Source organism: Martes martes, assembly GCF_963455335.1.
Source record: "Martes martes genome assembly, chromosome: 17".
In the NCBI taxonomy this organism is placed as follows: Eukaryota; Metazoa; Chordata; class Mammalia; order Carnivora; family Mustelidae; genus Martes; species Martes martes.
Window position 1 is genome coordinate 34,059,930 of NC_137905.1, and position 22,950 is coordinate 34,082,879.

The window sequence follows — 22,950 nt, forward strand, 5'->3', positions numbered from 1 at the left end:
CAGCACCGTTTATGTAAGAGTCTCCTAAGTATAAGAAATCTTTAGAATTCTAAAGTGTGCAGCCAGAGATGGGAAGTGTTTCAAAACATTTTAGGAATCTCTCTGTAATGTATTAAGAGCTTCCTTGACTGCATAGTTTCTTTTTCCTCGATGATTTGTGGTCCACTTGAGTGTCTTCTGTTAGCACAGTTATGCTCCTGGCAGCTGCCAAAATGTGTTAGAACTGTACTCACGCCACCTGATCTTGAGTTGCTATGGCTTTTAACCATTATGTCTTCCTTAAATTTGTTTTTGCACCTGTGCTGTCAGTTGGCATTTGCTGTTACGGGCTCTGAAAGTAGTACTCTATGTTGTTCCTTCTATACTTTGAACCAGCTGCTTCAAACCATATGTGACCTGCGAGACAAGCTGACAGAGCCCCTCACGTGTGCGCCCGTAGTCAGCGATGGTAGATGGTGATGGTAGATGGTGCAGAGAAACCTTTCCCCGGTCAAACCTGTGGACTCTTGAGTAGCCACTCTGATCTTTTCTGGTTATAGATATGTTCTGAATGGCACACATTGCCAGGAACTTCTGTTTGGATTTGTGAAATGTTAGAATAGAGAGAAGAGCTGGTTTGTAGAGGGTAGAATAATAGAAAGTCACTTTACTATATGAAAGGGAAGTTATTATTATATATATCAGATGCCCCCTCCCCTCCTTTTTTATACTAAAAAGCCTGAGTAAACAGCATATGAATATTGCAAGATGGGGGAGACAGTTTTTGACTAACACTCAAATGTTGAGATAACCAGTTACAGCCAAGTGCAAATAATGGATACTTGGGTCCACAGATGCTTATCCATGCAACTGATGGCTAGACATCTAGACTGCAGTAATACTGTATACTTGTATACTTTATTATTCACTTCTGAATTTGAACATAAAAATCAATTGTTGCTACTTAGTAATTCACAAGAGTAAATTATTAATGAAAAACTGGGAGTCTGAATCTCAAGGGATAATTACTCCTTTCTTTTGGGAGTACACACAGATTTATGCATGTGAAGCTGTAACAAGCTCTTAGTACAACGGTCCCTCAAAACTATGCATTTAATCTTGTAGTAATAGTTTTAGTTTCTTAGCGAATAATGTCAGATACTCTGCTTGTATTGGGCATTTCTCTGCCAGTCCTCCTGGTGCTTACACACTGAGAGCCACCGGAGCTCTCCTGAGGCCTTCTATGATCTTTTCAGAGGATCTAACTTTTACTTAATTTTTTTCTCTGAAAGATGGTAATCTAAATAGTAGCTGGATACCTCCCCAAGAATACTTCCTGCTATGAAATGATTGCATAAGCAATGAAAAGTAAATTGATTTGTTTGTAAATAACACATCATATTTATAATTTTAGAGTGTGTATTTTCTGTAAGTTCAAATGTATAAAAATGAATTTGATAAAAACATACAGACTTCTGTGATCATCATTAAACAAATTATATGGGAAATCTGTATACCTTCTCAATTTTGCTGTGAACCTGTAATTGCTTGAAAAAATAAAGTCTTTTTAAAAAAAATCAAAGTCAGGATTATCACTCATCTTTGCAGTTACCTGTCCTGTGTCAGCATCCAGTTTAATTTTACTTTTTTTTTTTTGGTTGCATAGCATTGAGAACATCCTAAATCAGTCAGTACAATTACAATTAATTAGTTATAGCTCTTCTTGAAGATTATACCACTCCAGAAAAGTAACATGTTTGTTTCAGAGATGTTTGTTTCAGAGATGAATCACTCACAATATTTCAAAACTGCTAACATTTCTTAAATGTCAGATGAGAATCAAGCAAAACAAAACACCAAAGCTATCACTAATGTAGCATCGCAGTATGTTATGTATCCATTTTAAACATTTTTTATTTAAATTAGGAAATAAGGAGAATACCAAAATAATATATGCACATGGTTAAAACAAAAAAGTAGTACTGAGGGTTTTTGTAAGAAACAGTAACAGTCCCTTACTTCATAAAGGCAACTACTTTTTACTGTTTTTAGCTGTTTGTTTTGATGGTTACCCAAAGAATTATAAATAATATACTGCTGCTGTTATAAATTTTTGGCATTATCTACTTTCTTTAATAGATGAGGTGGGGCACCTGGGTGGCTCAGTCAGTTAAGTATCCAGCTCTTGGTTTCAGCTCGGGTCATGATCTCATGGTCCTGGATCAGAGCTCCTCACTGGGCTCTCCACTCAGTGTAGAGTCTGCTTCAGATTCTCTCTCCTTCACCCTCAAACGTACTCTCTCAGTCTGACTCAAATGAATAAATAGAATCTTCCAAAAAAAAAAAAAATCAATGAAGCAAAAACTACCCTTCATTTTCCCATTTGCTACAGTCTGAATCTTTGTGTTCTGTCACAGTTCATACAGTGAGATCCCAGTGCCTGATAAGATAGTATTAGGAGGTGGGGCCTTTGGGAGGTGATTAAGCCATGAGGGGCTTCAATGAACTTAATACCCTTATAAAAGAGGCCCAGGAGAACTCCTTTGCTTCTTCTACCACATGGAAATACAACCAGAGGTCTGTACCCAGAAAGAAAGCCCTCACCCAAGCACACTGGCACTGTGATCTTAGGTTTCCAGCTGCCAGAACTGTCAGAAGTTTCTGTTGTTTCTACGCCACCCGGTCTGGTATTTTGTTACAGCAGTATGAATGGACTAAGACACCTATATAGTTATTTTGTTTTTAGCTAAAGTAGGAAGCAAGGTTTATATAGTTATATGACTTATGTAAATATTACTGCAAAGCCCAGTATTGTATTACATTATGTATTCCTTCTGATACAGCTTTTAATTTTTACTGTAATTTATCTGCCCTGTTTTCATTTACTTGTGAAATATGATTTAAACACATCCTTAATTTTGTACAGATACTCATTGAGCTTCCTTTTCCAGGAGAACAGTCCTTGAGCCTCCTTCCCTCCTCCACTCAGCTAGTTCCTCAGCTTGTTTGCTGCACAGCTATAGTCTTTGGACTTCTATTTGCCAATCTTGGATTGGATTTACTAATTACTTCATCTCCCTTATTTTTGGTGGCCTTCATCTTCAGATAGTTTCTCAGGAAACTGTGAGAGTGATTTTGTTGGCTTTTAGCATGTCTAGAAATGTCTTTAATATGAATGGTTTAGAATTATAGATTGAAAATCACTTTCCCTTAGAATTTTGAATGCATTGCTATCCTTTTTCCCCCCAGTTGTCCAGATCTACTGTTGAGAATTTCTAATATTCTGATTGGGATTCTTTTATATGTGCCCTGTTCCCATCCTGCCCCCAGGATTTTTTTCTTGTGGGCCTTTAAAAAGTAATCATGCTTGGATATTCTTTGGACCCTTTCAAGATAGTATCTGTGTTCTTTAGTTCCCAAACAGGATTTGATGTAATTTTTTCACTAATCATACATGGGGTCTTATGTATTTTAGTTCTGGGAAATTATTTGTTTTACTTCTTTATTAATTGACATTCTGTTTTTGTTTTTGATTTTGATTTTGTTTTGGAGTGTCACTTATTTGGGTTTTGGATATCCTAGATGGACCCTTAAAGTTTCTTTTCCCTCCTGTTTTTCAGTTTGTTTTTGTGGTACTTTTGGAGAGGTTTCTTCCACTGTGTCTTTGAAATTCTTCTGTTGACTTGTATTTTGGCCATCATATCCTTAATTTACTAGTACTCTTACTTGGATTATTTGTCTTTCTTTAGCATCTTGATTTCTGTTATATGAACTCATTACCAGATTATATGTTTTTGAAAGCACTAATTAAACTTTTGTTGAACTTTTCTTTCCTACCCTGCATTTATTACCTGGTTTCCCTCTAGTTTATGTTCTACTCTGTTGGTTTCTGTCTTTCATATTTGAGATTTTAATCTGGCAGGGGTCCTTTTTATATTTCATATGGAATCTGAAAAACTAGTTGGAAGCCTTGTGTCTGGGCAGGATCTGTTGTTATGTGGGCTTTACAAATTGGATCAATTGGAGAGAGAGCCCTTGTTTGAGAGGATACTTGTTTCAGAAGCTTTTTATCTGGAGAAGAAACCTCTTCTCTTCTCTCTGGCTAATAACTGCTGGCATTCCACTGAGTGGGTGTGATCAGCTTTTTCTCATCTGCACAGTAGTCTCAACAGTATTTGACTCATGAATTCAACCATGCACTTATGCTAAACAGGCAGCATTACTTAAATATTAACAGGTAGCCAGGAGATTCCCATTCTGAGTAAGATAGAACAACCAGACTCTACCCTGTCACTCCTACTGAATATAATTAGAAAACCTGGACAGAATCCATGGAGCAGCTAATACGAGGGCTCTGAAAATTAAATAGTAGGCAGACTGGGTTAGAAAACCAGAATTCAGAGCACCACCAAACCAGTGGTGAGTTTGCCACTTTTTCCTCTTTTTGGTCCCTCATCCTGAATTCAACGTTGCTCAAACTGAAAGTGGAAATGATCACCAGCACATAGAAAGAGCAGTAGGAGAAGCCCTCTGGTTTGGGCTCCAGGGGCAGAATAGGGAGCACCTAATAGAGGGCAAAGGCCATTTTCTTCATTCCAATGCATACCAGCTTCCAGCCAATCCTGTGATGGTGACAGGGGGAGGTTGCAGGAACCAAAGTTCTGAGGGAGGAGAACCTTCCTCTCCAGTTGGTGCAGTTGTGGTCCCAAGAGGATGGGGCCAGCCTCATTACTTTGTCTGTGTCTATCCTCTGGGATGACCCAGGCAGAGCTGCAGAAGTACAAGGCAAAGTGGGGTAACCAAAGCCCCAACTTTCTAACTGGAAGACTGAAGAAAAGAGCCTCAGGGAACCAGAAACCAGAAAGAAACCATAAAAATATGGCAGAGAGGGTAGAGCTCAGAAAAGTGACTCCGTAAAGTTTTGATGATCTCTTGGGTTTATCCCAAAGCTACACATGTGTGGATCTGCTTTTCATCAGCATAACAAAGACTTAAAAACTGAAGTAACAGAAAAACTACCACCTAGGTCCCAGATTGGCCTCTGGTAGCACATATGTGGGACAGATACAGATAACATTGCAGAGACTTTAAAAACTGAATTAGCACTAGAGTCACAGCTTACTGAAGACAGGTTGCAGCTTGCAGCCAGAATCTAACGAGGTCAATTACCTGTTAGAACAGAAGTATCAACATTCATCCTAGGATTTAAATAAGACTCAGAGTCTCATAATATTTAGAATGAATACAATACAAAATCACTTGGCATATGAAGAACAAGGAAAATATCAACTCTCATGAGAAAAGACAGCAGACACCAATGCCAAGATGACACAGATGTTAGAATCATCTAACAAAGACTTTTTTTTTTTTTTTTTTTTTGAGAGCATGCCCACGAGTGGGGGGTGGGCAGCATGAGAGACTCTCCAGCAGACTCCCTGCAAAGTGTAGAGCCCAACCTGTGGCTGGATCTCCTGACCCTGAGATCATGACCTGAGCCAGAATCGAGAGCAGAATCAACCCTCATCCGACTGAGCCACCCAGGCATCCTTGTCTTGTCTGTCTGTCCTATCTCCACACCCATTGTGGAGCCCAATGCCGAGCTCGAACTCATGACCCCAAGATCAAGAGACCTGAGCTGAGATCAGGACTCAGACACTTAACTGACTGAGCCATGCAGGTGCCCCATCTAGCAAAGACTTGAAAAACATCTGTTATAAAAATGCTCCAACAGACAATCACAAATACTCTTAAAAGTAATTAAAAAATAGAAGATTCAAAGAACCAAACGGAAAGGTTAGCAGTGAAAAATACAGTAACCTAAATTAACTCACTCGATAGGCTTGATTTTAAAGTGGACGTGACAGAAGAGTCACTGAGTTTGAAGACAGAAAATAGAAGGTGTCTAGGAGTGTCCGGCTCAAATGGTTAAGCATCTGCCTTTGGCTCAGGGCATGATCCCAGAGTCCTGGGATCAAGCCATCGTTGGGCTCTGTGCTCGGTGGGGAGCCTGCTTCTCCCTCTCCCTTTGCTGTTCCCTCTGCTTGTACAATCTTGCTTCCTGTATCAAATAAATAAATAAAATCTTAAAAAAAAAAGTAAAAGTTATCTAGTCTGAATGAGAGGAGACAGGAGTGTGGCGTTAAAAAAAAAGATGTGGAGGGGCACCTGGGTGGCTCAGTGGGTTAATCCTCTGCCTTCAACTCAGGTCATGATCCCAGGGTCCTGGGATTGAGCCCCACATCCGGCTCTCTGCTCAGCAGGGAGCCTGCTTCCCCACCCCCCTCCCTGCCTGCCTCTCTGCCTACTTGTGATCTGTCTGTCAAATAAATAAATAAAATCTTTATTTAAAAAAAAAAAAAAGATGTGGAGAAATAATGGCTAAAGATTTCCAGAACCTGGCAGAAGATGTAAACATAGTTTAAGCTGCTCAGTGAACACAAATGGAATAAGTTCCAATACTTCCACACCCAGACGTCATAACCACAGTGCTGAAAACTAAAGACAAATGAAAAATTATGAAAGCATTTAGAGAAAAACACATGTAGAATAACAGCAACTAGAATGAGTACAGGTTTCTCATCAGAAACTACAGAGGCCAGAGAAATGACACAGTATTTTTGAAGTGGTAAAAAATAAAACAAACAAAAAAATGTTACCCCAAAATTCCCTATCCAGTGAAGTTATCCTTCAAGAATGAAAGTGAAATAAAAATGATAAAAATTCTCATTTTAACAAAAACTAAAATGAAATCATTGCCAGTAGCCAGTTCCAAAAGAATTGGTAAGGGAAGTTCTTCAGACAGAAATGATAAATACATGGATAACTGTAATAGATTACTTTAGCTTCTTGAGTTCTTTAAAATGAGTTAATTGTTGAAAATAAAATTTATAATGTAGTCTGATGGGGTTTCAAATGTGTATACATGTAGTTTATGTGATAACTGTAACGTGCAAGGGAGGGCAGAGAAAATAGAGACCAAGGTAAAGGATGATAGTGATGTTCTAAAATTTATACCCAGGGGCTTTAAGTTAGGGAAGTGACTGAATGATGGCCCAGAGAAGTCAGTGCCACTGAAGGAAGATTTTGATTATATCTCCCGGGAGAAGGGTGCATACTTCGCTATGCTGGGCTGTAGGTGAAACATTGGGCTTTGGTCAGGAGGCAGAAGCAGGAGCAAGGGGGAGGGCAAGGCAGGATAGAATAAACCATTTGGAATTGGCTAGTTTGGGTAATTTCAGTGGCCTTGGGGCATAAAGGCTGGTTTTAGTTGTCTGATTCCTGGCCCAGGCTTGATACAAGGTAAGGGAAATACTGGCTTAGTGTGTGAGTTTGATAAAGAGATGGTTGTGGGGGCATAGCACTGGATCAGTCAATCTGGACACATGTTCACCCCTGCTAGAAATGAGAGGTAAGTCTCTCCTCAGGTCTGAAAGGCCCCCTAAGATGTCAGAGTATCATAAGATAGAGAAAAGCATGACTAGTGCCGATGATAAGGTTTATACATTCTTGAAATGATAAAATATTGACTTTGAAGTGGGTCAGGTATGTTATAATTGATAGCATGACTGCTTTAAAAACTATACAAAGAGATATAGTAAAAAATAGAATAAATTATAATACTAAAAAATATTTGTATAGTGCAAAAGAAGGCCATGTAGGGAAAAAAAGAATTAAAAGTCAGGAACAAGCAGAAAATAAATAAATGGTGGACTTAAATCCAAACATTTTTTTAAAAAGTAAATAGTATAAACACACCAATTAAAAGAGATTGTCAGAGTGGATTTAAAAAAACATAACCAGGGACACCTGGGTGGCTCAGTTGGTTGGACGACTGCCTTCGGCTCAGGTCATGATCCTGGAGTCCTGGGATCGAGTCCCGCATCAGGCTCCCAGCTCCATGGGGAGTCTGCTTCTCCCTCTGACCTTCTCCTTGCTCATGCTCTCTCTCATTGCCTCTCTCTCAAATAAATAAATAAAATCTTAAAAAAAAATAAAAAACACAACCAAACTATATGGTGTCTTCATGAAAGTTATTTCAAATATAATGATACAGATTAAGTTCAAATGAGGATAAAACATACTGTGCAGCCATTAATCAGAACAGAGCTGGAGTGGCAATATTACTGTCAGACAAAGCCTTCAGAGCAAAGAGGAATATTTCCATAATGGTAAGAGGGTCCATTCACCAAGAAGACGTAACAGTGCTTAAATGTGTATATTCCTAATAGTACAGCTACAAAATATATGAAGCAAAACCTGGGAGAACTGACAGGAGAAATGGATACAATTATAATTGGAAATTTCCGCATCCTCTCAACAAATGACAGAACCATCAGAAGATCAGCAAGAATGAGAACTCAACATCATTAGCCAGCCAGATCCAAATGGTTGTTTTTTGAACATTGCCCATCAATAGCAGAATGCACATTCTTTCCAAGTATCCACAGAACATCTGTCAAGATAGACCATATCCATAAAACAAATCTCAACAAATTTAAAAGAACAGAAGTTATTTAAAATGTGTTCTCTAATTACCAAGGAATCAAACTAGAAATCAATAACAAAGATAACCAGAAAAATCTTCAAATATTTGTAAACTAAGCAACACTCCTCTGAATACTGAATAATTTCTAGAGAAATTTAAAAAATACATAGAACTAAATAAATGAAAATACAGCATATCAAAATGTATGGGATGTAGCTTAAAGTATTAGTGCTGAAAGAGAAATTTATAACTACTTTAGAAAAGAAGAAAGTCTCAAATCAGTAATTGAAGCTCCCACTTACAGGAATGAGAAAAAAATAAAAAGAGCAAAATAAGTGCAAAGCAAGCAACAGGAGGGAGTAGCAGAAGTCAATGAATTTGAAAACTGAAACAATAGAGAAAAATCAGTGAAATAATAAGCTTGTTCTTTGAAAAAAAATCAATAAAATTGACCTCTTAGCAACCCTTAAGAAAGCAGACAGAAATTACTAATGTCAGGAATGAAACAGGGTATCAACTGTAGAGTAGACCCTGCAGACATCAAAAAGATAAGGAAACACTACAAACAACTCTGCACGCATAAAGTTGACAGCTTAGTAAAAATGGGCCAATTCCTCAAAAAGTACAAACTACCATAACTTACCCAAGATGAGATAGATCATTTGAATAGATTTAAAGCTATTAAGGAAGTTGAGTTAATAATTTGATAATTCTTATAAAGGAAATCTCCAGGCCCAGATTGTTTCACGGGAGAAGTCTACAAAATGTTTTGGAAAGAATTAATGTCAATTCTACACAATCTTTTCTAGAAAATACAAGAGGAGAGAATACCTTTTTCACTCACTCATTATTATCCTGATGCTAAAACCCGACAAAGATGGTACAAATGGAAACTACAGACTAAAGTTCTTCATGAATATAGTTGCAAAAAATGTAAAAATTCTTAACAAAATATTAGCAGGTAGCATTCATCGATATATTTATATATCAGGACCAAGTGGCAGTTATTCTAGGGATACAAGGCTGGTTCAGTATTCAAAAAATCAGTCAGTGCAACCTACCATATTAACAGGCTAAAGAAGTGAAGCCACTTGAGAACATTTGATACAGTAAATAAAGCATTTAACAAGTTTCAATACCTATTCATATTCCTGTTCCTGGATAAGTAGGAATACAGGATGACCTCCTCAACATGATTTTTTTTAACATATAAAAATCTAACATCATAGGGCTGCTTGGGTGGCTTAGTTGAATGTCTGCCTTCAGCTTGGGTTGTAATCTCAGGGTCCCCCCCGACTTGTGTGTGCTCACTCTTTCTTTCTCAAATAAGTAAAATCTTAAAAAAAGAAAAGAAAATCACAAGGAGTCTATAAGAAAAAAATCCTAGAACTAGAAATAGGTTTAGCAAGGTCACAGGATACATGATCAAAATCTATTTCTATTTATTAGGAATGAACACAGAAATCAAAATAGAGTGTCATGTTCTGTCACTCCAAAAATCAAGTATTTGGGTGTACAGGGTTTGTATGCTCAAAACCATAAAACACTGATGAAAGAAAGCAAAGATCTAGAGAAATAGACTTTATCCTTACAGCAGGAGACTCAGCAAGTATCTGTTATCCTCAGGTCAGTCTCCTAGTTTAACAAAACTAAATGATAGCTAAACAAGATTATTCTAAAATTATATGGAAAGGCAAAGGAACTAGAATAGCTAAGAACAATTTTATAATGAATAAAATAGCAATTACTATTACCATCCAGTTTCAAGACATTTTGCAATTACAGTAATCAATTGTGTTGATTGTGTTGCATTGGGGCACCTGGGTGGCTCAGAAGGTTGGGCCTCTGCCTTTGGCTCAAGTCATGGTACCGGGGTCTTGGGATCGAGGCCTGCGTCGGGCTTGCTGCTCGGCAGGGGGGGCCTGCTTCTCCCTCTCCCTCTGCTGCTCACCCTGCTCGTGTTCTCTCTCTCTGTCAAATGAATAAATAAAATGTTTTTTTAAAAAAAAAGATTCTGTTCTGTTGCATTGATGAAGGAGTAGATACCTAAGCCAGTGGAACAGAATAGGGAACCCAGAAATAGCCCCACAAAAGTATGACCAACTGATTTTTGACACCTGCAAAAGTAATTAGAGAAAGGATATTCTTTTCCAGAAATGGTGCTGGAGCAATTAGATATCCATAAGCAAAAATATGAACCTCACCCTTAATCTCATGTCTTATACAAAAGCCAACTCAAAATGGGTTGTAAATTTAAATGTAAGACTTTTGGAAGATTAACATAGGAGAACTGTCTGGGATCTGGGGCTTGGTGAAGAAAAAGCCAATGAACTAAACTTCCCTAAAATTAAAAACTGTCTCCTGTCACAAAAGACCCTGTTAAGAGGATGAAAAAGCAAACTAGAGAACAAAATATTTGTAAGCTGTGCATCTGGGAAAGGACTCCTACCTTTCTAGAATAACAACAACTCCCAAAACCCCACATAAAACCCAAATATTCCAGTTAGAAAATGGACCAAAAACTTGAGCGGACAGTTCGCAAAGGAGGGATATAGATGGCAAATAACACATGCAAAGATACTCAGTATCACTTGCCATTAGGGAAATACAAACTAAGACCATGAGGAGATACACTATACTTTTAATAGAACAGCTAAAATAAAAAATAGTAGCACTATCAACTGCTGGTGAGAATGAGGAAAAACTGGATCTCTTGATCTCATACATTGTTGTGAGAATGGAAAATGTTAACAGTTATTCTGGAGCTCAGTTTGGCAGTTCCTTGAAATCTAACCATGCACCTACCATATGGCGCAGCATTTATCCCAGAGAAATGAAGAGTTAAATTCACATGAAAACCTGTTCATGAAAATTGTTCATAGTAGCTTCATTTGTAATGGCTCCAAACAGGAACAACCAAAATGCCACTTAGTAGATAGTGGTTAAAAACCTGTAGTTCATCTGTATCATGGAATAGTACTCAGCAATAAAAAGGAATGAGCTTGATACATGTAATAGCTTGGGTGGGTTTCAAGAGCATCATGTTGAGTGAAAAAGGCCAATCTGGAGGGGCCTGGGTGACTCAGTCAGTTAAGCGTCTGCCTTTGGCTAAGGTCATGATCCTAAGGTCTTGGGATTGAGCCCCGCATCAAGCTACCTGCTCAATGAGGAACCTGCTTCTCCTTTTCCCACTGCTGCTCTGCTCTCCCAGCTTGTGCTTTCTCTCACTCTCTATCAAATAAGATCTTAAGAAAAAGGCCAATCTCAAAAGGCAGAAACTGTATAATTCTATTTATGTAACATTCTTGAAGTCACAATATGATAGAGACAAAAACAGATGAGCAGTTGTTGGGGGTAGGGATGGTGCGGGTAGAAGTAGGGGTAAATAGGACTAACAGGTGGCATGAAGGTAATCTTTGTGGTGATGGAGTCATTATGCTGATTGAAGTGGTATTTGCTTGAATGTGATAAAATGGCACAGAACTGTGTACACACTATCAGTGTGAGTGCCCTGGTTTTGATACTGTGTTGTAATTAGGTAAGATACAAGTAGTGATTGGAAAGGACTGGGCGAAGAGTACACAGAACCTTTATGTCCTGTCTTTGCAGCCTCCTGGAAACCCATGATTATTTCAAAATAAAAATGTTTTTAAAGAGAAATAACTTCAAAACACAACCTAAATGCAGCATAGTTTCAAACAATTGGTAGCAAGATGTCCATTTGGACGTGTTCAGGGAGGCTGACATCAGTATTTAGCACTCTGCTCACACATTCAGGAAAAAAAGGATGTTCAGTTACTATACTTTGTGTTTAACGCAGTTACCGTGTTGCAAAATTAGCAGACCGCTCTAATAAACAACCAGCACACCTCTGTCCTGCACCAGTCATCTCCCATCTTTACCAAGCCCACCTACATGCCAGGTTTATCCAGAGGACCTAAGGAAGCAAAGATCTTGTGATTGAACATGATACAGCTTAGATCAGATGTTTCCTCTCCGACATTTTCCTCCTGTTTCTACTCACAGGGATATGTACCCATTGGTATATGAATTCTCCCTGAAGCCGTGTGACCCCTGTGACAACAAGCAGGCAGCAGGGGCAGGGCTGCAGAACCTCACCGGAGCCCTTCAGTAGCAACATTTGGGGGAGCGCTGTTCTGATTTTCGTGTCAAGTATGGGTCATGTGTTTCCAGGTTCATTTCTTATAAATGTCCTTCCAGAAAATTTGCACTAATAATTTAGGAGTGTTATTATTTAGGAAGCACTTACTAGATACAAGACACTGTCGTCAGAATTTTACTACCTCGTCGAATTTCCTCAAAACACCTGGGATCGCACCATCTTCTCACTCCTATACGTGGGGACATGAGGTTAGAGGGGCTGTGGAACTGCACCAAGGCCTCCAGACCCCCAGAGCTGGGGTTTGAGCCCAGGAAACAGACTCCAGCGCCCACATTGCTCAGTGTATACCACCATGCCTGAGTGTGTGCATGCATGCGTGTTCATTGTTCACATCATTCACACTTTGGCCTCTGGGAGCAACCTAATTGGCTGGAAACCTGTTCCCTTTCTTACCTCACTGAGGCCTTGTTTAATACCAGATTTACTAGAAACTCTGGTTTTCTATCTGAGAGGGGGCAGTACTGTCCAGCACTCTTTGGTTCTTTCTATTTAGATCTACATTTAAACAGTCTGCCCTTTCTATTAAAAAAAAAAAAAGACATAAAATTATATAGACTATGCATTGTTCTAGCCAGCTGGGGAATTTATTTTATTTTTTAAAGCTTTCAGAATCTCTGTTTTATCTGGAAACTAAGGGCAATAGTAGCAAAGCAAAAGTCAAGGTTTATTCTGGAGTAAACTCTTTGACTTGATTATCTTATCTCTTAATTATGTCATTGTATCAATAAATACCTGGTGACAAGCAAAATGTTTGTTCTTTATAGATGTAAATAAATCCAGTCTTGTCCTTACCCACTGTGCAGTTGGGCACACCCCAAAGATCACATTGCAGGATACATTATTGAAAATGTTAACACAGGCTTTTTAGGCAAAATTTTCAAGTCCAACAGAAATGATTAAGCAACTTAAATCTGTTATCTTGAATCTTTTATTTAGAATGTGGGATTTTTTTCCCCCAAGTTATTAGCATGCTTTTGATTTGTGTACAGCTTGACACTTGTCATTATGTGTAACATAATAGGTGCTATAAAGAGCTTTTGTAAATTGATCTAATTTCTTAACTCCTCTTTACAGGAATATATTAAAGGAATCTGTGAACCTGAACTAGAAGAAAGAGAATGTTACCCCAAGGCCATGCACTGCATTTTTGTTGGGGCCCAGAGCCTGTTTCTGAAAAGCTTGATTCAGGACACCTGTGCCGATCTCTGCATTCTGGACATTGGTCTTCTTGGCATCAGAGGAAGTGCCGAAGCTGTAGTCATGGCTAGGAGTCACATTCAGCAGTTTGTAAAGCTCTTTGAGAATAATGAGAACCTACCTAACAGTCAGAAAGAATCCGAGGTGAAAAGGGAATTTAAACAATTTGTTGAAGCTCGGGCTGACAACTATACAATGGACTTGTTGATTTTGCCCACTTCCTTGAAAAAAGAGCTTTTGACACTCACACAAGGTGAGGAGAATTTCTTTGAAACGGGAGATAATGATGTTATTGAAATTGGAGATTCTAAACAAACAGAGTTTCCACAGAATGCTGCCACAGGGCTGAATATTTCCAGAGATGAAATTGTTTTACAGGAAGATGCAAGAAATAAAGCTGGCACTCCTGTTTCTGAGCTTACAAAACAAATGGACACGATCTTTTCTAGTTCACAAGATGTACTTTTTGTTCCAATAAATGGTCTAAGCCCAGATGAAGAGACATTATCCAAAGACAGAATTTGTCACAAAAGGAGATTTTCTGATTCTGAAGAGAGGCATACCAAGAAACAGTTTTCTTTGGAAAATGTTCAAGAGGGGGAGCTTCTAGATGATGATAAGACATTAGCTGGAAGTGTAATCATTGACTTATCCGATTCTTCTGCTGATCCTGAAAATTTAAGTCCAGATGTAAAGGACACTACTGAGGAAATGGAATACAACATCCTCGTAAACTTTTTTAAAACCATGGGCTATTCCCAAGAAATTGTTGAAAAGGTCATTAGGGAGTATGGGCCAACTACTGAACCATTATTGCTCTTAGAAGAAATTGAAAAAGAAAATAAAAGATTCCAAGAAGACAGAGAATTTTCACCTGGTACTGTGTATCCAGAGACTAACAGAACCAAAAACAAAGGTGTTTGTAGCAGCGTAAATGAGCTTACAACGGATTCCACTCCAAAGAAAACACAAACTCACACACAGCAAAATATGGTGGAAAAATTTTCTCAGTTACCGTTCAAAGAGTCAAAACCATGTACCTCAAATTGCAAAATTAATACTTTCAGAACAGTGCCAATAGAACAGAAACAAGAACTCTGGAGTTCAAACCAGAATTACATTTGTAACATGGACCTTGAAACTGATGGCCTTTCACCCTCTGTTGTTCCTTCAAGTCCCAAAGAAATTGTCAGTTTTGTTTCAAGAGGAGCTTCAGGTCACCAACCCAGAATTCCAGTTTTTCCTGAAAATGGTTTGCAGCAGCAAGCAGAGCCCTTACTTCCAAGTAGTATGAAGTCTCCCTGTGAAAACCGTTCACGGTGTTGTAGCTCTCCCCAGTCTAAGCCAAATTGTCCACCCCTTTCTCCACCGATGCCACTGCCCCAGCTGTTACCTTCAGTTACTGATGCAAGGTTGGCAGGACCGTCTGATCATATTGATTCCTCCGTCACTGGCGTTCAAAGGTTCCGAGATACTCTGAAAGTACCCTACAAGCTGGAATTAAAAAATGAGCCAGGGAGAACGGATTTGAAGCACATTGTGATAGATGGGAGCAATGTCGCAATTACGTAAGTCCACTATTTGCAAGTTATATTATAGTTGTAAATAGGGCCCTAAGCAGTGTCTCAGAATTACATGCAGTTGAAGAAACTTATGCTATGCATCTGTCTAGCTGGTCGATTTTCTTACCCGGAAAAAAAAAAAAAAAAAAAAAGCAGCTGTTTGGAAAGTTGTGTTATTCCATCTTCTGGAGTTGTAAACTTTGCTTTTCATGAACCTAAATTTCTGAGGGTGAGAGATAATAGAAAATTTGTCTTCACTTCTGCATTGCCTAGTCAGTGATAACAGTATAGAGATTTTTACAGCATTAGCTGCTGTTTTTTTTTTTTTTTAAATCGTTAGGTTCTTAATACCATGAATTCCATTAGGTTCTGAATATGAGGATGGAGCTTAAAGACGAAAAGATTTTTCTGTCTCTTTATGCTACAGTATGTTAGGCTTCTAGGCAAGAGTGCAGTGATAATGGATGTGCTGTACTTCTGTTGTTCTTTGTTGATAGAGTGATAGCAGTTTCCTTTCTAAGGAAGTTCATCAGTTCGAGCTTCTTCATGGTCCTCTGCTGCTATGAAAAGCTTGTATATTTGCTTTAAGCAAAAAGAGTTAAATGATCATTTCTATTTAACCTGTCTTAGAACCCTCTGAAGAGTCTGTGTTTTATACATCTGGTACAAGGTTGGGTTTCTTCTCTAAGGGGAGGTTTAATACAATGACTTAAGAGGAGGGGGGATCAAGTGGGGGTCTCTGCCCTGCTGTGGACCAGCTGTTTGACCTCATGTAGGTTCCTGTCTCCTGGGTTTCACTTGCTGTAATCTGTTGCCTTTGCCCTGTCCTAAAGGGCACCTTTATCATGCCATTTCAAACTGGTAGGTAAAATCTCTCTCCAGTTTTCAAAATCAGTCACTCCGTTGATTTTGAAGAAGTCTGCAAGGTTTGGCATTTTAAGTGGCTGTCATTTAAGAAAAGGGGCATCTGGACGCCAGATGAAGACGATGAAACTCTTCTAAATTTTAGCGAATGTGTATGTGACCTCTCTCCTAGGAATTCTCTAAGTGCTATATATTTATTTTTTGGTTTTGTTAGTTTTTTACTGAGTTTTCAAACAAATACATAAAAAGGTAATAGAATGAATCTGTTTTTGGATTTGGGATTTCCACGTGCCCATCCCCCACCTTCAGTAGTTCTCAGCTCATGGCCAGTCTTGCTGAGCCTATACCCCCACCTACTGCCTTTCACCCAAGTTATTTTAAAGAAAAGCTCAGATATGTCATTTTATCATTAAATACTTCAATGTCTGTTTTTTAAAATAAGGATTCTTTTTATTTTTTGACTGAATTGTTGATGCTGTGTTTTGCTGTCAAAAGAAAGAAAAGAAAGAAAGAAAAGTCCCAGCATTCCCCATGTTAATGTTTGAAGATAGGCTGGAAAAATACGTAATATACTTGTCTTCATTTCTAAATAATACTGTTTGTTGTCATTTCACTTTGCTTTTTGGCAGTTCTTTTCGGGGAAACCCAGCAAATGGCCCACAGCCGCATAGCATTATCTAAGTAAAAATGTAAAGTGCAGTTTCAGTCACCCACAGTTCAAGCGCAGCACCAGTTCCTCATTGTTACGATTTCTTTAGCCAAGTGGTGATAATAAAATTTAGGTCATGATTGTGAGTAATAGTAATCCTTTTTCAATTTTTATAACTGGAAAGATTTCCTGAATTGGTGTTCAAGGACTAAGAAATGTAAATTAACATAGAACGAGCAGTGATGATGCCACTATTTAAAAACGTTTGAGAGTAGTAACTAATGTATTTCTCAGAGGGGTCACTATTGGAATTTAGAGTGGTACTGCTAGAGTGGTACTGCCTTTCATGACAGGATTTTTTGCATATCTAGTCCCTCCTACTTTGCCCATAGTGTGACACCCGAGAACACTCGCACATATTTCCTAACACCCATGGGTGCAGTGCCATTTCTTTTGAAAACCACTGAATTAGTGCACTAAGGGAAACCACGAGCAGACTTTCATTACTTTTCCTTTTAAAAGCTGATTATTTGGGGAGGATTCCAGTTTTCTTTGAATTCACAGATGTCTGTGTTTAAAAGCAACTACATATTTATAAGGATGTATTATCCAAAAAAGACAGACTTATACTTAATTTGATAAAGATTGATCTGAAAATATCAGTAACTAAAATTAACTCTTATCCTGGGGGGAACTGCTTAATAGGACAGGGTCTTATTTTGGAGTGATGAAATGTTTTAGAACAAGATCTAAGTGGTGATTGTACAATACTATGAATGTACTAAATGCCACTGAATTGTTACTTCAAAATGATTATATTATGTGAATTTCAACTCAACATTTTTTAAATTTGGGAAAAAATTGACCTTTATTTGAGATCACTTTGATAGTAAATGTGGATTCTAGATTGTACATTCTGTGGAAGAAGTAATTTGTATGTGTCCTGTTAACTGAAATACCCCCAGGGTCCATGGTGCTGGCACATGGTGGGCACTCAGTAACATTCTGTTGAATGAATGAACTAAAGACTTAAATATTAGGATTTTTAAAATGACTTTTCCCCACTCTTTTATAACTTCCTATTCCAGTGATCAATTTAGATTAAAGTTTAACAGAGACATTTTTCAGCAAATATTTGAAATCTTAAAACTGAAACATTTATTATGTTTTAGGTACTTTTCTCTTTTAAAATGTAATCTTCACACTGATTTTGTGAGATAAAAATGATCTATACTTTTATAACATAAAATGGCTTAAAAATCTTATCCAAGATTTCACAGATAGGAGATATGGGCCCATAGGCTCCCAGAGCCATCATACATCCTGCCTCCTCCCATTGAAAACGAGGTTGGAATTTTCAGGCCTTGGCAATATAGAGTACTTAAGTCTTGAGTTCCTTAAGCATTGCAGAGTAAACTTCACTTATTTGACCCAACTGGTGCGAAAGTAGTTAAAAAGGAAATTTGAACTCTTAAACAATAGGATTTGTTGGTTTGATCCTACTCTGGAGCAGCTCAGACCTACCCATCTCTGGGTGTCTGCCAGTCCTTTATTATATTAGCCTATCCAGCATGCTGTCTGCAATTCATATACACTGTGAGAAATTCCAAAATACCCACTTCATGCTGCTAATTATGCGTATCTCTACTTGGTTTTTCCCCTTGTCACCATGAATGAGTCAAATGATGAGTAAATGGAAATTGTTTGTGGTGCAAGGCTAGACATCACAGTGGTGGCTAGATAACACTCAGACTCGGTCACTTTGAAACTTCAGCATTAGGACACCTGACTTATCTGGGTAGATAATTTTCCGTGTAGATGAGGTTTGCCCCTTCACTTGCCAGTGCTATGTATTTTCAGCATTTTTTTCATGCTAGTCTTCTATACCAGGGTCCCATGGCTTTTTTTATTAGTGGAAACTATAGACGGAAATGACTCTTTTTCCCAGGGTAACTCCAAAAGAGTTTTTTCACCATTTCCCCTACATTGCATGGTCTGGTTCTATCACTACTGTGAGTTTTTATCAAGCATCTGTTGCCCATCTCCTCTCTGCTTGGGACATTCTTCCTTCCAGTTTAATGCCTGCTATAATATGGAAAACAACCAGATGATGTAACTTGTTTCCAACTACATGGAATAGGAGTTTAAATCTCCCTTGAGAGCCCACACACCTGGCCCCTCGGGCCTATTAATCTGTTCATTCTGCATTTGGAGCTGGAAGCCCCAGACCTTTGGCCCTCCCAGAAGTAGGGGAGAAGTTACGGTATGTAAACCCTTTGTCTCAGAGTCTAAATAGACAGTTGATCTGGGTCTACCTGTCAACAGGTTCCTCTTACTTGACTGCAGGGAGGTGAGGAGGCACATTTCTGCCTAGCCAGGATGTTGGGGAGTTGAAGTAGGAAGCAACAGGGACCTTCTGTATTACTTGGAGGACACGAATTTAGCTCCACTTGATTTTCTTGTATAGTTCCATTTTTTGGCTGAATCTATGTGTTTTCCACCATAATTTTGAACTGCTGTTTTTATTCCTAAAACAGCTCTCAAGATTTTTCAAGGTATCCACAGTGATTTAATCTTATCACTGAGGATAACATTGGAAATTAGTACAGAGCTAATGTTTCCGGAAATGCCATTACTTCCACTGTAAGTTTGAGTGTGTTATAGCGCAGCAGGATTCCGTCTACTTGCATTTCCCTTCATTTTCCCCCGGGACCCAGTGGGACAGAGCTGGATTCCACCCACTTTCTACTGTTGCACTCAAAAGAAGCTTTAGAGGGAGGGAAAAAGTTAGTACACATTTGTAGCTGATGAATAAGCCAAACTTTACAAGCCTTTTTAGTGCATTTCTCTCAAGGATTGTTCTTTTCAGGACTTAAATAACATACATATCCCTTGGTTTTTCTAAGAACCAGTAGGCTGTTTTTTTTTTTTTATTTTTTTTATTTTCATGTTCAGGCTGTGGTTGACATTAACTCTGGGTGTGTTCTTGCTGTTAAGCAATTAGAATGATTTTTAAAGTTTTTTTGTTTTTTTTTTTTTTAAGATGACGCCTACAAAATCTACCTTCAGCCTTTCTCCAGTAGCAGATGTCCTGTTGCTACATTCTTGTCGTGTTTTGAATGCTTTTAGATAAACAGATCACTGCTGAGTTACTTCATCAAGAAGGTTTACTTGCATGTGTTTTCTGGGGCAGAGTTGATGCCGGTGCAGTCTCTTATTTGTGGCTCACAGAGAAGAGAGAGTGGGCTTTAGCCTCTTGAAGGAGAAGTTTCTGAGCTGCTCTTCTGAGTGTCAGACGTTTATTGAATGTCCAGCCCATTTCTCCTTCGTGAGAATGTAGATTTAGGTGGGGACAGTCCCAGTGTAGGGTGGTAGGAGGGGCACTGGCTTAGGAGTAAGGAAGCCCGAGTAATCCCAGCACAACCACCCTGTGGCAGTGCAGCCTGGGAAAGTTGCTCAGCCTCTCAGGGCTTTCATTCTTTTTATCTAATAGGAACCTAACTTCGTTCCTTCTCCTAAATTCTGTCATTCCGGTAGACCATACAGGATAGCAAGACAGGAAAGAGGAGAGATGATTGAGGACCTGTTTCTAGAAATGGCTTCATAGAAGAAGGTCTGGAATTGTGTGCCTAGGGCATTGGAGGAAGGTATAAGAGAAGGTCTACAAAGATAGCAGCAAAAAGAAAGCTGTTGAGGAACAGGGTGATGGCAAGCCCACCTGGCCAGAAACGGGTGTGATAATGCGTGGTGATAGCTAGATCCCTCCTGACTAGAGAGGTATGGAAGGGACCTTGAAGCCATGCCCTGAGTTTGTTGAAAGGAATGCTGCCACTGATGACCCTGAGCAGGATCGAAGGCCTGATAGCTGTATTTCAGGGTCTCACTGGAGTTGGAGGAGGAATGGGAACTTGAGACACGTTGTGCCTGAGGTGGCAGGACTTCTAAGTGATAGAATTCTCCACCAGGTAATTTTGATATGGAGACACTAGATATAAAGAGAAGACAGGACTGAAGATGCAGGATTTCCTGTCACTAGAACCTAAGTGATTATTGAAATAGTGAAGATAGATTATGCTCATTTCATAAACTGTAGCTTCACAGTTTGGGGGTTTGAGGTTTTTTTTTTTTTTTTTTTTTTCTCTTTCTAATATTCGTGGTTAGAAAATGGATCACCACCAACAAAATGTCAAACTTTGAAAACCCTTTTTTTTTTTTTAAATCTCCATTTTTACTTAACTATGGGAAAATACAGTTTAAATATTTTTTCTCGTTTCTTTTGCAATTTGTTACCACATTTTTGGGTGGGGTCAGTTTTTAATCCACTATACCAGGGGTTGCAAACTGTGAGCCAAATCTGGCTACCACCTGTTTTTGTAAATAAAGAACACAGCCACACTCATTCATTTCCAGTTGGCAGACTTGAGTGGAGCAGCAGAGACCATATGGCCTGCAAGGCCTATCTGGTCCTTTACAGAAAATCGTATCCTGACTTACATTCTATACAGTTCATTGTTTGTTTGCATCTGCTCCCCACACTTTCTGTTTCCTTCAGTTAAAGCATCTGCCATGGCCTCCAGTTAGTTCCACTGGAATTGTGTCCTCAACTTATCTCTGGGAAGCTGTAAAACTGAGTAGGTTTCACAGTTCCCTAGAAAGGGTATGGAGCCCTGGAGCTGGAGGCATCTGCAGCCTTTGGAAGTTGTGAGGACCATGGGAAGAGTCATGTCTACTTCTGCTTCAGCAGCAGGTTTCTTTTTTTCTTTAAGATTTTATTTATTAGAGAGAGAGGGAGGGAGCATAAGCAGGGGGAGCAGCAGAGGGAGAGAGAGAAGCAATCCCAGAACCTTGGGATCATGACCTAAACTGAAGGCAGATGCCTAACCGACTGAGCCACTCCAGTGCCCCCAGCAACAAGTTCCTTAATAAAATGTGTAAAATGTTCTTAGAGGTCTAATGACCAGGCAGGACTTTTTGGAATGGGCTCTCTAAAAAAAAGCAAAAACAGAATAAAAAGTGCAGTAAACAAGTATTACAATGAAGCTCAAACTGCCTTCTCTCCCAATAGCATGTTCAATTAGATTGAACAAAGTACAAGAAAAATCATAAAGCTATTAAGAATCACATCTCATGCAAAGTCTTTTGTCTTGGCTTTGTAAAGTCATAAACTCTGCATTTTGGTGCCAAAGAATATAAAAGAGTATTACAGGGAATTTTGTTGCAATTGTTTTTGTTATATATGGAGTTCACCTTTTCACTTTTTCATAGTGAAACTTAACATACTTTAAGCTGAAATGAATTTTGTTTTCTTCTAGCCACGGTCTGAAAAAGTTCTTTTCTTGTCGTGGAATTGCAATTGCAGTTGAATATTTTTGGAAGCTTGGCAACAGAAACATCACTGTATTTGTCCCACAGTGGAGAACAAGGCGTGATCCTAATGTCACAGGTAAGGCAAACTGATCCTTCCAGATTTCTCCTTTTCTGGATGTTTAATGAGTTGGCTTATATTTGCAACACATGCTACTTAGAGCAGAGCCATGTGCCTTGGACAGCAGCTTTAAAAGCAAAATGGTAAATCTGTTGCACCCAGTAGAACAGCATAAGAAGTACTTGGGGGAAGGATGGAAAGTTAACATAGTTGTTTATATGGAAAGTTATGTTAGAGTTCTTTATACATACAAAAATTTTCCCAACTTTCTGAAAACTAGGTTAAATCTATCTTTCCATTAGTCTGGGCTTCTGCCTCATTTAACAGTCTTTTTTAAAATGGTCACTTGATAAATTTGGGAACCCGCATAGAGAGTGTTTTTTGAGCAGTCTGTTTAATAGCTTAACATAAATTACGTCTGTCAATCGTGTGGTACTGTTGACTGCAGGCCGCATACAGACCTTTGAACTTAGTGAATCATGCAGCAGCCCAGAGAAACCTAAGGTTGTTTCTTAGGTCACAGTAGGAGGAGTGTCCAGACTGTGTCAGACAGCTTAACACAGCAGCGGGCCTAGACACAAAAGGTAGATTGGGAAGAGAAAGGGT

General features: G+C 38.8%; 1 protein-coding gene across 1 annotated transcript in view; it reads left to right on the forward strand.

Moving 5' to 3' along the window:
* The window catches only part of N4BP1 (NEDD4 binding protein 1), a 44,064-nt gene that overhangs the window by 12,664 nt on the left and 8,450 nt on the right, over positions 1-22,950 (forward strand). The window contains exons 2-3 of the mRNA XM_080828036.1: positions 13,722-15,412; positions 22,232-22,362. Of these exons, the coding sequence (XP_080684162.1) occupies positions 13,722-15,412; positions 22,232-22,362 (1,822 nt within the window). The remainder of the gene's footprint in view (positions 1-13,721; positions 15,413-22,231; positions 22,363-22,950) is intronic.